This window comes from Bos taurus, chromosome 5 (assembly GCF_002263795.3).
Source record: "Bos taurus isolate L1 Dominette 01449 registration number 42190680 breed Hereford chromosome 5, ARS-UCD2.0, whole genome shotgun sequence".
Lineage (NCBI taxonomy): Eukaryota > Metazoa > Chordata > Mammalia > Artiodactyla > Bovidae > Bos > Bos taurus.
Window position 1 is genome coordinate 73,925,881 of NC_037332.1, and position 13,265 is coordinate 73,939,145.

At 37.0% G+C, this 13,265-nt stretch overlaps 1 protein-coding gene across 40 annotated transcripts in view; it reads right to left on the reverse strand.

Moving 5' to 3' along the window:
• The window catches only part of RBFOX2 (RNA binding fox-1 homolog 2), a 293,230-nt gene that overhangs the window by 30,109 nt on the left and 249,856 nt on the right, over positions 1 to 13,265 (reverse strand). For 23 of the 40 annotated variants that reach the window (XM_059886356.1, XM_059886363.1, XM_059886358.1 and 20 more), the window contains 2 exons: positions 10,563 to 10,709; positions 8,111 to 8,164 (listed from right to left, as the gene is read on the reverse strand). In XM_059886356.1, coding sequence (XP_059742339.1) covers positions 8,111 to 8,164; positions 10,563 to 10,709 — 201 coding nt within the window. The remainder of the gene's footprint in view (positions 1 to 8,110; positions 8,165 to 10,562; positions 10,710 to 13,265) is intronic. The other 17 variants (XM_059886364.1, XM_059886360.1, XM_059886359.1 and 14 more) reach the window with 1 other exon arrangement.

The following is a 13,265-nucleotide window of genomic DNA, read 5'->3' on the forward strand; positions in this document are numbered from 1 at the left end:
TGTCCCTCTACCATTCTTTGAATATTCCATTGTAGGATAACCTGAACCCTTTATTTGTACTTAAGTTCTGCTTTGCTGCTTAATCCATGAGCACACCTGTATATATGATGCATATTCTTAACTGAGATGGCCGACAATGTGCACTGTTTGATAAGATTTTATAAAAGCAATTTCATCATTCCAAAGGATCTGATGACTCAGCATCTACATGATTATACGACTGGGTAGCAATCCGTGGAGGATTCCAATGGATTACCTCCACCTTCAATCTGGATATCTAGAAAGTGAAATGCTAAGCTGAAAAGAATATTTTTGTAAAAAATATGTAGCTTAGGATGTAATACTATGGGTAATTTTAATTAAAAATGTTCCTTTAAAATGTATATGTGTTGAAAATATCAATGGGAACTCATTTTCAGAAACAAATTTTGATATCAAGATGTTATAGCCACTTTGACAACTCAAGTTGTACAAGGACAAGCTACTAATGAATTATTCCATCTGTCACACTAGCATCTGATAAAGGCAGGAAGCCAGTTCTTCAATCCTGGAGAGCCCTCCAATAGGAAAGTCAAATCTTTTAAAAAAGGTTGCAGGTTGTGATGAGGTTTTGTATCACATTTTAGAAGTACTATAATCTGTATTTCAACTGATTGTCACAGCCTCATACATTTGATACCTTCGATTAAGTTAGTGAACTATAAATTATCTGATATCCAACTAGCACCTAAGTTTTTAATTCTAGCATTGACTATCTGTATCTATATACCCAAGTATGTATATACATACATACATACTTGTCTTTTAAATACACCCATGGGTAGAAAGGATTAACCTATTGGTCTCCTTTTGAAGTAAAGACATGGAGTCAACCTGAGGTTAAGGACTCAAGCATCAACAAGGCCCAGAGCAACAGCAAGGTCTTCTTGCTTCTGCGTAGTTTTTTTTCTACAGCTAATGCTGAGAAAATTAGAAATTACGCTTCGAAATCTAAGTTCTGAATTCCACTGACTAACTTACATTAGTCCCACAGTTTTTTAAATTTCTGCTTTCAAATCTAATTGTTAAATGTGTTCTATGATCCTCCTTTCTGTAATGTGTTGATGGGCCATCTGTGACACAGTGGCTGCATGGTATCATAAGCATTGGCAGCTCATGGTCAGCAAATGACAAAGTTTAACATTGAAGCCTACATATGTAAGATTTTTTTCAATATGACTTTAGTATTCTGGAACAAAATTTCACTTTTAAATGCTTTTAAAATATTTTATAAGGAAAGGTACTTATAAACTAAAGGAAATTCTAATTAAGGTACCAAAGACTTAAAAATGAAGCCATCTTTACAGGCATATTTACTAACATAAGAGGAGGAAGAAGGTCTTGTTGATAATTTTGGGACTTCTTGATAGGAAACACAAGAGTTAAGAGGATTTCTTTCTTTCCTTCGAAGGTAAACAGACCTTGTGTCAGGCAGAGAAACAGCCCCCCAGCTGTCCATGCCCTAATCCCCTGTGAATGTGTTCTCTTAACAGGGCAGAAGGGGTTCTGCAGACATGATTAAATTAATGACCCTGAGATAGGGAGATGATCATGGATTATCCAGGTGAACCCAATGTAATCGCAAGGGTGCTTACAAGTGAAAGAGGAAAAGAGAGTCAGAATAGAAAGCCTGGGCTGGCCATTGCTGACTTTAAAGGTGCAAGGGGGGCTTACAGGCCAAGGAATGTGGGCTGCCTCCAGAAGCTGACCAAGGCAGGCAGTGGAGCATCCATCGCTTAGCGCCACCTGAAGGAAACAGCCGCTGACACCTTGATTTTAGCCTAGTGAGACCCTCTTTGGACTTCCGATCTCTGGAACTGCAAGATAATAAATCTGTGTGGTATTAAGCCACCGTGTTTGTGATAATTTGTTCAGAAGCACTAGGAAATTAGGATATACCTCTCAGGAATAAGGTCTGTGATAAGGAAGGGGAGAAGCATCACCAGCATTTTTGGAGTATTGTTCTTAAGTACTTTTGTCTTGAGTGGAAATTTCAAACAGGGGATTTTCCATCAACTCAGCTTCCTACCTGCTTATCTGTCACATTTACAATTTGGTTTTATGAAAATTAACTCAAAGTTTGAAAAAAATTTAAAGTACCACTCCTTTAATACAATTTACCCATTTTTGAAAATGTGCCAGGAATTGAGCTAAGGATATTCACAGACTTATAATAAAGTTACTAACAGTAAAACTCGCTTCCACGCAATTATGCTTAATGTCTCTTTATTCTTAGAAATCTAATTCATATTAAGTCTGGTCATTTGGATCTCTTACTTCGAAAAAAAATTCATACAATCATGTCTAAACCCAATGTTTTCCTTAGAAGACCTTCAAAATGATCATACATTTATCAAATAGGAAAATGTAGCAACTCTCCAAATAGTCACAGACTCTTAACAAGAGTAACTATTTAAGGTATGTAAGAAGATAAAGAACAGATAAACAAAAAGTAAAGTTTTATTTTTAATTTAAAAAATTATGTTGACACATTTGCCTGTACCAGAACTATCTGATAAAATGTAACATACGCCACATATATAATTTCAAATTTTCTTCTAGCTACAGTAAAGTAAAAATATGTGAAATAAATTTCAATAATGTATTTTATTTAAGCCAGTATATATGACATAACTGTAACATGGCATCATTATAAAACCACTACTAGTGAGATGTTTAAGATTCTTTTTTTGATCTAAGTCTTTGAAATTGGCATCTATTTTATACTTAGAGCACATCCTCAATTTAGACTTGCCACATGTCAAATGGTCAGTATGGCCACTGCACTGGACAATACTCTTACCAAAGGTTCTCAGCTCCCAAAGCTCTTCTATGTTAATAATTTAAACTTATCAGTGTTCCATTCATGATTTACCAGCTATCTTAGCTGTCTTTTGAAAATTAAGAGATGCTGTATTTATCAGGTGTATGGTCGTGGTTAAAACTTCGACAGAGTGTGACAAAAATTTTACTATCTGCCTTGACATCCATTTGTCATCAAGGGCACACAGGAGCCGAATAACTGTTACCTTTTTAGTCTGGCCTCAGGCTGCAATAAATAACAAGCAATAGGATGAGCATTGTAAAAATATCTTAAAATTTGTATAATCTTTGAATTTTTCCATCTCAGAAGAATGAGAAAGAAAATTTACCATGTAACTTTTAAGGGAGAAATCAAAAGCAGATGGTTCTCCTGGGTATGGCCAGAACACAGAAATTAAAAAATAAATAAAAGAAAAATAAAACTAAAACCCATAAAATGGTAACAAAAGAAAATAAACTAAGACTTTTGGAATTACATGCACTGTTAATTCAGTTTTAAATATAATGAAAACATTTCATTTCAGCATTACCCATCAAATTTTACCAAAAATCACAAAGGCCTACTTAGTGCAATTTCAAAGACAGTCTTTCGACCATATTTAGAAATAAATAATTTCCCTTTGCATAAAATCAAGAGCCAGGGAAATAGGAGAGACATTACAGCACACTTCTCATGTTTGAGGAATGGGAATAAACATTTTTTTTCCCCAAACTCCAGTCTAAACTATAGCTTAACCCAAACCCAGATTCCCATCATTCCAGAAAGCCACCTGAGAGAAGTAATGAGAACACATTAACTAAAAATCCACTAGAAGTCTCAGTAATTGTTGCTGTGCTCTATTTTGCAGTCCTTTAGTGGACTTAATAATCAACACTGTCTGAGGAAGTGCAGAGCTTCTACACAATCAGTATCTGTAAGACACGTCCCTTCAAAAGTAGTAACTGTACTGCAAAGTATGTTGACAAAACTCAGTGGAAAATCTAAATGTTAGAATCTGTGTATTTCTTTTAAAATAAGCTTGATAATTATCACAAATGAATTGCTATAGGGCTGGGTGATGGCGAACAGGATTGTGGAAGGTCTGAATTTCAACAATAGAATAAATTTTTGAAAAACTACTCAGTCATTGAAAGTGTCTAGTAGACAGTACAAGGTCAAGAGCATTGGTTGTTGAACTAGGTGACCTTTAAGAGTTCTGTTTAAGATTCTATGTGAGATTGCTATATTTAAAATGGCTAACCACCAAGAACCTACTGTATAGCACAAGAAACTCTGCTCAATGTTACGTGGCAGCCTGAATGGGAGATGAGTTTGGGGGAGAATGGATGCATGTATATGTATGGCTGAGTCCCTTCACTGTTCACCTGAAACCATCACAACACTGTTAACTGGCTGTACTCCAATACAAAAAAAAAAAAGATTCTATGTTAAGAAAAACGACTGTAAGGAAATACATGAGAATATTGTGAATAATCTCTCTAATGAACTATATATGCCCCCCTTCTCATTAAACATCATGTTTTCCTTTTATAATGATTTTTTAAAGGGTGCTTTTAAAAAATTCTTACTTAAAGGATCTATGAGGAGAGTGAAAATATAATTTACTGTTCAAACTAAGACACTTTGAGGGAGAAACAGGATATTAACAATTATGCTAAAACAACAGGTATAAACTAGAACAACTAGGTATAAACTAGGATATATGGCTGCTCTTGCCATACATTATCTTCTTATTGTTTGTATTAATACTTTGTCATGACTGGTGAAATATGGAGGATCAATAAAGCTATGCATATCTGTATAATCATTTTCTAGATTCTGTTTGAGTACATTAGTTAATTTTTTTGGTAGGGATACCATTTTTCATCATATATCCTAATTGAACATTTTCAAAAGGACAGTCTATCTTTATTTCAGTTAATCATAGAAAATTAAATACAGGTGACTTTGTACAAAGGAGTAGGGGGTAAAAGGAAGATTAAAAAAAAACACATGAAATAATTTAAATAAATATATATGTATATGCATGTTAATGAAATAAATTCATTTCATAATAGCCAAATTCAGAATATGCAGGTCAAAGGAGAAAAAAGGAAAGCAGTCAACAACAAAGAAGCAACTACTTTCTGGAACACAGAAATCCTACTGCCCAGGCAAGCTAAAAAGGTAGGCTATTGGTAGGCAGGGAAGAAACAGGCATGGCAGCAAAAGTGTTCATTTTGTTTTTAAAGGGGTATATTCTCAAACCCATTGGAGAACGAAATGGCAGCCCACTCCAGTGTTCTTGCCTGGAGAATCCCAGGGATGGGGGAGCCTGGTGGGCTGCCGTCTCTGGGGTCGCACAGTGTCGGACACGACTGAAGCGACTTAGCAGCAGCAACAGCAGCAGCACTCTCAAACTCGGGTCCAACATTCTCATAAAAAATAAGACATGGCAATAAAGAGATGCTTTTTGTCTTGCAGCCATTTGGTTAAATATTGTTTTACATGTAAGTATTACTTATGTCTAAAAACTTGTCAGATTTTCCATTATTGCTTCAGAAAAAGTTCAATAAAGCTAATTTCTGTATAGAAAAGCACTCTGTTAAAAGACTGAGCAATTCTTAGCTAAAAATATAAGTCTCCTTTTCTCTGGTTCCTTCCAAGACATGTGGTAATTTTATAGTCAAGTCCAGACACAAAAGAAATGAGAAACTAAACTTAATTTACAAAAACCAAAGTACTCATTACTTTATCTTAGGTGGATCCCGGAAGAGGCATCTAGGTTTTGACTCCAAAATAAATCTCTATTAATAAGCCTATTCCATAAAAGAACTGGGTAACAGTTAGGAAGGGCAAAGGATGAAGACAGGTTTTGTATCAGTGCTGGAAGGCAGGTGCAAGGCAATTCTAAATTTTGTTCTTTAACACATTTTCCAATCAGTACGTAGTCTGTCTACCCTTCAGTAGCCCAAAGACAAAGGGGCAGTGAGGACACAGCATAAGCTGAGAGAAGGAGCATATACTTTTAGATCCCCCAAAGAGAAAGGGAGGCTTGTGTCATTTTAAATGGAAACTACAGGGGAGAAGGAATTGAATTGGATACATTAAAAAATTTTTGGTAATAGGCAAATCCTTGAAGTCAGTGAAAGAAGCCTTAGAAAGATCAATTTCCTTTGCTTCACAAGAATTCAAATTATTTTCTTGGTAAGGAGCAAGTCCTCAATGCCTGATAGAATTTTATTGGGCTTCCGGCTGTTAAGAGTCTAGCAAAGAGTATTTTAAGTGCATACACCTAAAACCAAAAACATTTAAACCACTGGTTTAGATAAACAATGTATGTGGTCAATAATCTTCACCTATTTATTTCACATCCATGTGCTTCTCATCTCTAAACCATCGTCATTTTTCCACCTTGTATCTAAAAAGTTCACAAAAGATAACAGCAATCTATACAACAAAAGCATAGAAATCCACTGTGAGGCAATTACAAGTATAAATAGTTTTACTGGTTACGCTTTGAACAGATTTCTCTTCAAAAATACTTACCAAGTTAAGTGCTGGAGAAAGTTCTGTATAGGCATATTAATCTTTAATCTTTTTTTGTTTTAACTGAAAACTAAAAGCTTAAGAATACAATGACCTCTTTAATAATTAACAAATAAATTATTATAGTCAGAATTAAACACTTACAGTGTTGATGCATTCTCTAAAGGAAGGGAATAATAATCATACATTTGTATTAGCACAGATGGGGGCAGAAAGTATTAATACATACAACTCTGTAGGTATGTTATCAGTTCCCAGAGTATGGTGAACTTGGAGTAAGAAACTGAAGACAGGCAAATATTAGCTCATTTATTTACTTCAGCTTTTCTCAAATTACATTCTTAAGAGATTAAATCATAGTGAAGGGCTATGTTCAAAGTTTAGCAGAGATGACCAAAGGAAAATTAATTTAAAAAATTGGTCTAACCTAGAAGTGCAAGTAGAATGAAATGTAACAAGGTTAATATTTATAAGCCTGGCCCACATCTGACTGTGTCTGTGGTGTATATTCCATTTGCTGAGGAGGAAGAAAAATTCTCAAATAAAACTTTATGAAATTCAGTTCATCAAATATTTTTTCACAACACCACGTTACCATTCCCTCATTTCTAAAAGCGCTGCTGCTTATTTTAGGGGACAGAATTCTAAATCATATGGATTGGGAATTTAAAACAGTAAATTATTAGGTAAATCACTATGCCCATTCTCACGTGAAACACTCCCAACTCATTTGTAACTGAACTAACATGACTCTCAGTCTCAAGTCTCAGTCTTGAAGCTTGCATCTGGGTATAACTTAAAGGAGGAAATCCACAGTGAATACCGGAATCTCTTCTCCTTGTGTTTAAGCTTTGTCAAAATTTCCCGAACAGAGACAGCAAGTCAACTGAATAACTGAAATATTAAATTTCTTCGAAGTATGTAATTTTGAAGTTCTATTTTTCAAAGCTGAATTGTTCCGGTAGAATTCTGACTAGAATTCTCACAGAATTTAACTTTTTTTCTGTCATCTCTCTCTCTCATCCTTTATTATTTTTATTTTTCTGGCTGTGTCCACGGCATGTGGGATCTTAGTTCTCTGACCAGGGATGGAACCCATGCACCCTGCAGTAGAAGTGTGGAGTTTTAACCACTGAACTGTCTGGAAGTCCCTCTCTTGTCCTTTAAAATAAGAAGCTTAGGCCAGATTTAAATCTGAGAAAGGACTGGTGTCTCTGGCAGACTTTCTTCCTCACAGCCACACTCTCCCCTCACACTTCTCATTTTTATCCCATCACTCTCCAATGTAAGATTTAGGAAAAAGCATGGACACTTGCTGGTTTCTGTTTGCTGCTAAGTCGCTTCAGTCATGTCCGACTCTGTGCGACCCCAGAGATGACAGCCCACCAGGCTCCCCCGTCCCGGGGATTCTCCAGGCAAGAACACTGGAGTGGGTTGCCATTTCCTTCTCCAATACATGAAAGTGAAAAGTGAAAGTGAAGTCAATCAGTCGTGTCCGACTCTTAGCGACCCCATGGACTGCAGCCTACCAGGCTCCTCCTTCCATGGGATTTTCCAGGCAAGAGTACTGGAGTGGGGTGCCATTAGAGGTAATCTAATCAAGCTAGATTGCTGGGACACTTTTTGCAGGCTTAAAACAACAACTTAAGTTTTCTGACTACTCACTATTTTAAATAAAACTAAAAGAAACCAAGCACACAATGCTGAAATGGAGCTTACCTTAGAGCCACGTTCATTAAAGATTATTTCTACATCTAGGATTTTGCCAAACTGCTGCAGAGACAAAAGTAAAATAAAAGCATTTACTTATGGTCAGCTTTTTTTTTCATATACTTTACTTTCTTCTGAAAAAAGAGGTGTTTTTTTTCTTTTTTCCTTTACTTATTGGACCAATACCAGTTGATTTTTCCTCATCATTGAGCTGACAGTTCCTCAGATCCACTCACACCGCATCATCCACCTAAATACAGTGGACGCTGTTTCAGAAGACATTCACAGTGTCGCCCTCTTACATGCTTCTTCACATGGACAAACTGGAGGTTTTCCTACCTGCAACTCTAACTTTTGAAATGCTTGTTTTAAGAAGTAAATCCTAAGTAGAAAGATAAACTATCAAAGGCTGTTTTTCTTCCCTTTCTTTTTTTAAAAATTAATAAAAGTGAACCATGTTCACTGAAAAAAAAATATAGATAAATTTAGATATATTTGCCCAGAAAATATAGATAAACAAAAAGGAAAAGGGGGCACAGAAATTAAGATCATCTTTAATCCCATCATCTTAACATTTTTAAAAAATATGTTTTATAATGTTTATTTTTGGCTGTGCTGGGTCTTCACTGCTGCGTGGGCTTTTCTTTAGTTGCGGAGAGCGGGGGCTATTCTCTAGTTGCAGTGGGTGGGCTCAGCAGTTGCGGCTCCTGGGCTCTAGAGCGGAGGTTCAACAACCGTGGCACTTAGCTGTCTTGTGGCATGTGGGATCTTCCAGGACCAGGGATCGAACCTGGGTCTCTTGCATTGGCAGGTGGACTCTTTATCACTGAGCTACCAGTGAAACCCCATCTTAACATTTTGGTATCATCTTCCCAGCCTTTCCTTAGGCATGTGTGTGTCTGTATAAAACTACAGACATCTGACACACTATACATATTGCTTTTATTACTTTCCTTAAACTTAGTACACTTTATAATATATTTATAAATCTGAGTAACTTTCCAAATCAATAAATATATATTTGTGTTATTTCTGTTTTCAAGCATACCAAACACTCATGGACATTATGAATGATTCTATTCATTTGCCACTTTCTGTGTGGCACGTGGGATATTAGTTCCCCAGCCAGGGACCAAACCTGTGCCCTCTGCAGTGGAAGCACAAGTCTTAAACACCAGACTACCAGGGAAGTCTCTCATCAGGAACATCTAAAATAATAACTGTATTTTGTAATTAGTTAAGTACTTCAACATTAGGAAAATCAAACAGAGCTAAAAGCACAAAACCTAAATATCTGTTGCTAGATAGCCAAATAGCTGAGGAGGGGCATATACAAACCCAGTAATTATTTTGAGGAGAGGTATATATATAAGGTGACAAAACTATCTGTTTTAATCAATAACTGAATAAACTGAATGAGGGATGGGAAGGGAATGATACATTTTAAGAAATCACTGACAACTGGCGTAGGCCGATCTTCAGTGGAGACTATTTTTCTGCCTCAAGACAAAACACACTTCTGACAGAAGAGGAGGTACCCATTTTCACAGACCTCCAGAGACTACGGTTCCACACCATCTCTGATAATGTGGTAGAGAACCCAATAACTCATACTCCTGGGAAGTTTCTTCTTAAATGTAACCTAAATTTTTTATGTTGCCCCTTATATTTTCTGTTGCTCTTCTTTCTATAGAGCTGGAAAACAGCCGGCTACCATTTTCTGTCAAAAAGCTCTTTCAGTGCTTCAAGAATATCATTAAATCTCAACCCTGGCCTTGTATTTGGTATAGAAAACACTTCCAGGAAGTCATCTGTAAGTGATAGAAATCTGCTCCAGCGTCTTGTCACCTTGAGGTGGCCACAGCCAAGACTTAGACAAGGGTATCTGCTTTTCTGACAAAGCACTCGACTACCACACAAATATTCAGGAAAAAAAACCCCAATCATTTCTTATTCCTAGTTCAAGTTAAGAGTTTGATCAAATTAAAACAGGCAACAACACATTAGCCCAGAAAAAAATTAAGATTCTCAGCAGCCATTCACTTTTGAGTGATTTTGGGAGGAAGTAAAGAGCTGGAAGAACGTGTCAGGTAGCAAACTAACCCCGTATACACGATTTGAGATCACAGATATTATTTCATTTAATTCATTGCCCTTTGAAAGGCAGGAATTACTATCTGGTCCTGATTTTAGCACCTGAAGTCTCATGTCCCAAGAAATCCCTCAGTCGCAGGCAAACTTGGTTCTGTGGTCACCTTACGTATGTGAGAACTTGCAAGGCTAATGTCCAGAACAGGCCGGGTGATGGGAATGTTTCTAAAGGCTGACGAAAATACTGATTGAGCTTACAATCCTCGGTGTATTTGCAGTTTCACCCGAAATTATCAATACTAATGACGAATTATACATCAGCAGGTTACATTTTCACTGAAAAGCCAATAAAAGGACTTCAGAGACTTACCCCAAACATCTGCCGGAGGTCAGGGTCCCGGAAGCGGAAAGGAATATTAGAGACATGCAGTCGTTTAGGGGTAGATTTACTCTCTGAATTTTCACTACTTTGTGTCTGTGACTGCTGGCCGTCTGTCTGTGCACCTCCTTCTGTCTGCTAAGCAAAGAAATAAACAACATTAAGGAAAAAATAAATACAATTATTTCACAGGAATTGAAATGCAAAGCTGCATTTATAAAGTCTGTTGACCTTATAAAATAAGGTCCTTTCCCATCCCGATCATTTCCAGTGTGTCTTTAAGCAAAAATAACTGTTGCCCCTTCAAAGAGGGAAAAAAACAAACAAAACAAAACAAAACACAAACATGTTATCTGTGTTTAAAATGCTATAGTCTACCAAAAAATTTAGGTTCTTGCATATTTACAGTATGTTAGTAAAAAGGGAGATAGAAGAAAAACAAAATGACTTGAAATATCACATGAAAATACATTAGGAGAACAAGATATAAGAAGAGTACATTGTTCCTAGACTCTGCATCACTGACTCAATGGACATGAGTTTGAGCAAACTCTGGGAGATGGTGAAGGACAGAGAAGCCTGGCATGCTGCAATCCATGGGGTCGAAGAGTCAGACACGACTGAATGACTGAACAACATTTTGAAAATAAAGAGTCTGTTATGAAGATTCTAGCATTTCTGGTTCATCATTTCAGGACGTAAGGGAATATTTTTATATTTCATTCCCTCTAGTAGTTTCAGAGTTTATGGCTACTAGGTTACCAACGTACTCTAATATTATTTATTAAGAAGAGATACCTAGTGACCAAGGCCGTTCTTCTTGAAAACTGAAGAAGCTTCTTAATATGCAACCAATCTGTACTTCCCAATTTATGCACTTACTGCTATTTTAGTAGAGGGAACATTCCTTCTGTAGCTCAGAGCAAAGCTGCATTTATAAAGTCTGTTGGGAAAGGCCTGAAGGGACCCTGATGAATCTATTACACACAAATATGTGCTAGGTTTGTATCTATCAGCAGTGAAAGAACAAGGTGAGTCTGGGTATGCATTTTTGTTTAATTTTTTATGGGTTAATCAATGATTAACAATGTTGTGTTAGTTTCAGTTGTACAGCAAAGTAATTCAGTTATATATATACATGTATCTATTCTCCAAATTCTTTTCCCATTTAGGTTGTTACATAATACTGTGTTGAGTTCCCTGCGCTGTACAGTAGGTCCTTGATGGTAATCCATTTTAAATACAACAGTGTGCACATGTCAATCCTAAACTCGTTATGGGTGTGCATTTTTAATCTTGAATCTCTTTTAATGTCTTCAGTTCAGTTCAGTTGCTCAGTCGTGTCTAACTCTTTGCGACCCCATGAATCGCAGCACACCAAGGCCTCCCTGTCCATCACCAACTCCCGGAGTTTACCCAAACTCATGTCCATTGAGTCGGTGATGCCATCCAGCCATCTCATCCTCTGTCGTCCCCTTCTCCTCCTGCCCCCAATCCCTCCCAGCATCAGAGTCTTTTCCAATGAGTCAACTCTTTGCATGAGGTGGCCAAAGTACTGGAGTTTCAGCTTCAGCATCAGTCCTTCCAATGAACACCCAGGACTGATCTCCTTTAGGATGGATTGGTTTGATCTCCTTGCAGTCCAAGGGACTCTCAAGAGTCTTCTCCAACACCACAGTTCAAAAGCATCAATTCTTAGGCCCTCAGCTTTCTTCACAGTCCAACTCTCACATCCATACATGACTACTGGAAAAACCACACCCTTGACTAGACGGACCTCTGCCGGCAAAGTAATGTCTCTGCTTTTGAATATGCTATCTAGGTTGGTCATAACTTTTCTTCCAAGGAGTAAACGTCTTTTAATTTCATGGCCGCAATGACCATCTGCAGTGATTCTGGAGCCCCCCAAAATAAAGTGTGACACTGTTTCCCCATCTATTTCCCATGAAGTGATGGGACCAGATGCTATGATCTTAGTTTTCTGAATGTTGAGCTTTAAGCCAACTTTTTCACTCTCCACTTTCATTTTCATCAAGAGGCTTTTCAGTTCCTCTTCACTTTCTGCCATAAGGGTGGTGTCATCTGCATATCTGAGGTTACTGATAGTTCTCCCGGCAATCTTGATTCCAGCTTGTAGGCATGTGTTAATTTAATTCCTTTTCAATAAATCCTCAAAAAAAATGCTATGCTGAGAAATACTTTTGACAAATATTTAACCAGTGTGATATACTTCAGGCATTCAAATAACATTTACTCTGAAGTATTAATCTGACAATTCAAGAACCTTATGTTTTTACTATTCCCTATGAAGTGCATGCCAAACTGGATGGCTCGCTGAGATAATTTAGTCAACATATATTTTAAAACAGGAGAGGAATTTGCTGTTCTTATTACCTCAATTGAAAGAGCACTGAGAAACTCCAGCAGATTCTGGGTGACACGGAATGGATTCCCCTTCTCTACTTTAACCTAGTGTTCAGCTAAAAGAAACTAACCAGAGATGTTACTGCTGGCTCAGAGATGTTTGCAACCATCTTGAAGTTTGAGACTTTATAAAGGATAATCAGGAATGTACTCCAAATGAACACCAGCTTTTCAAGTGTCAATCTAAGGGATGGCAGCTTTTATCTCCTATTCAGGCCTTGCAGATGGCTTCACTGTGCCATGATTCACATGGTACAAAAATAGCAGAAA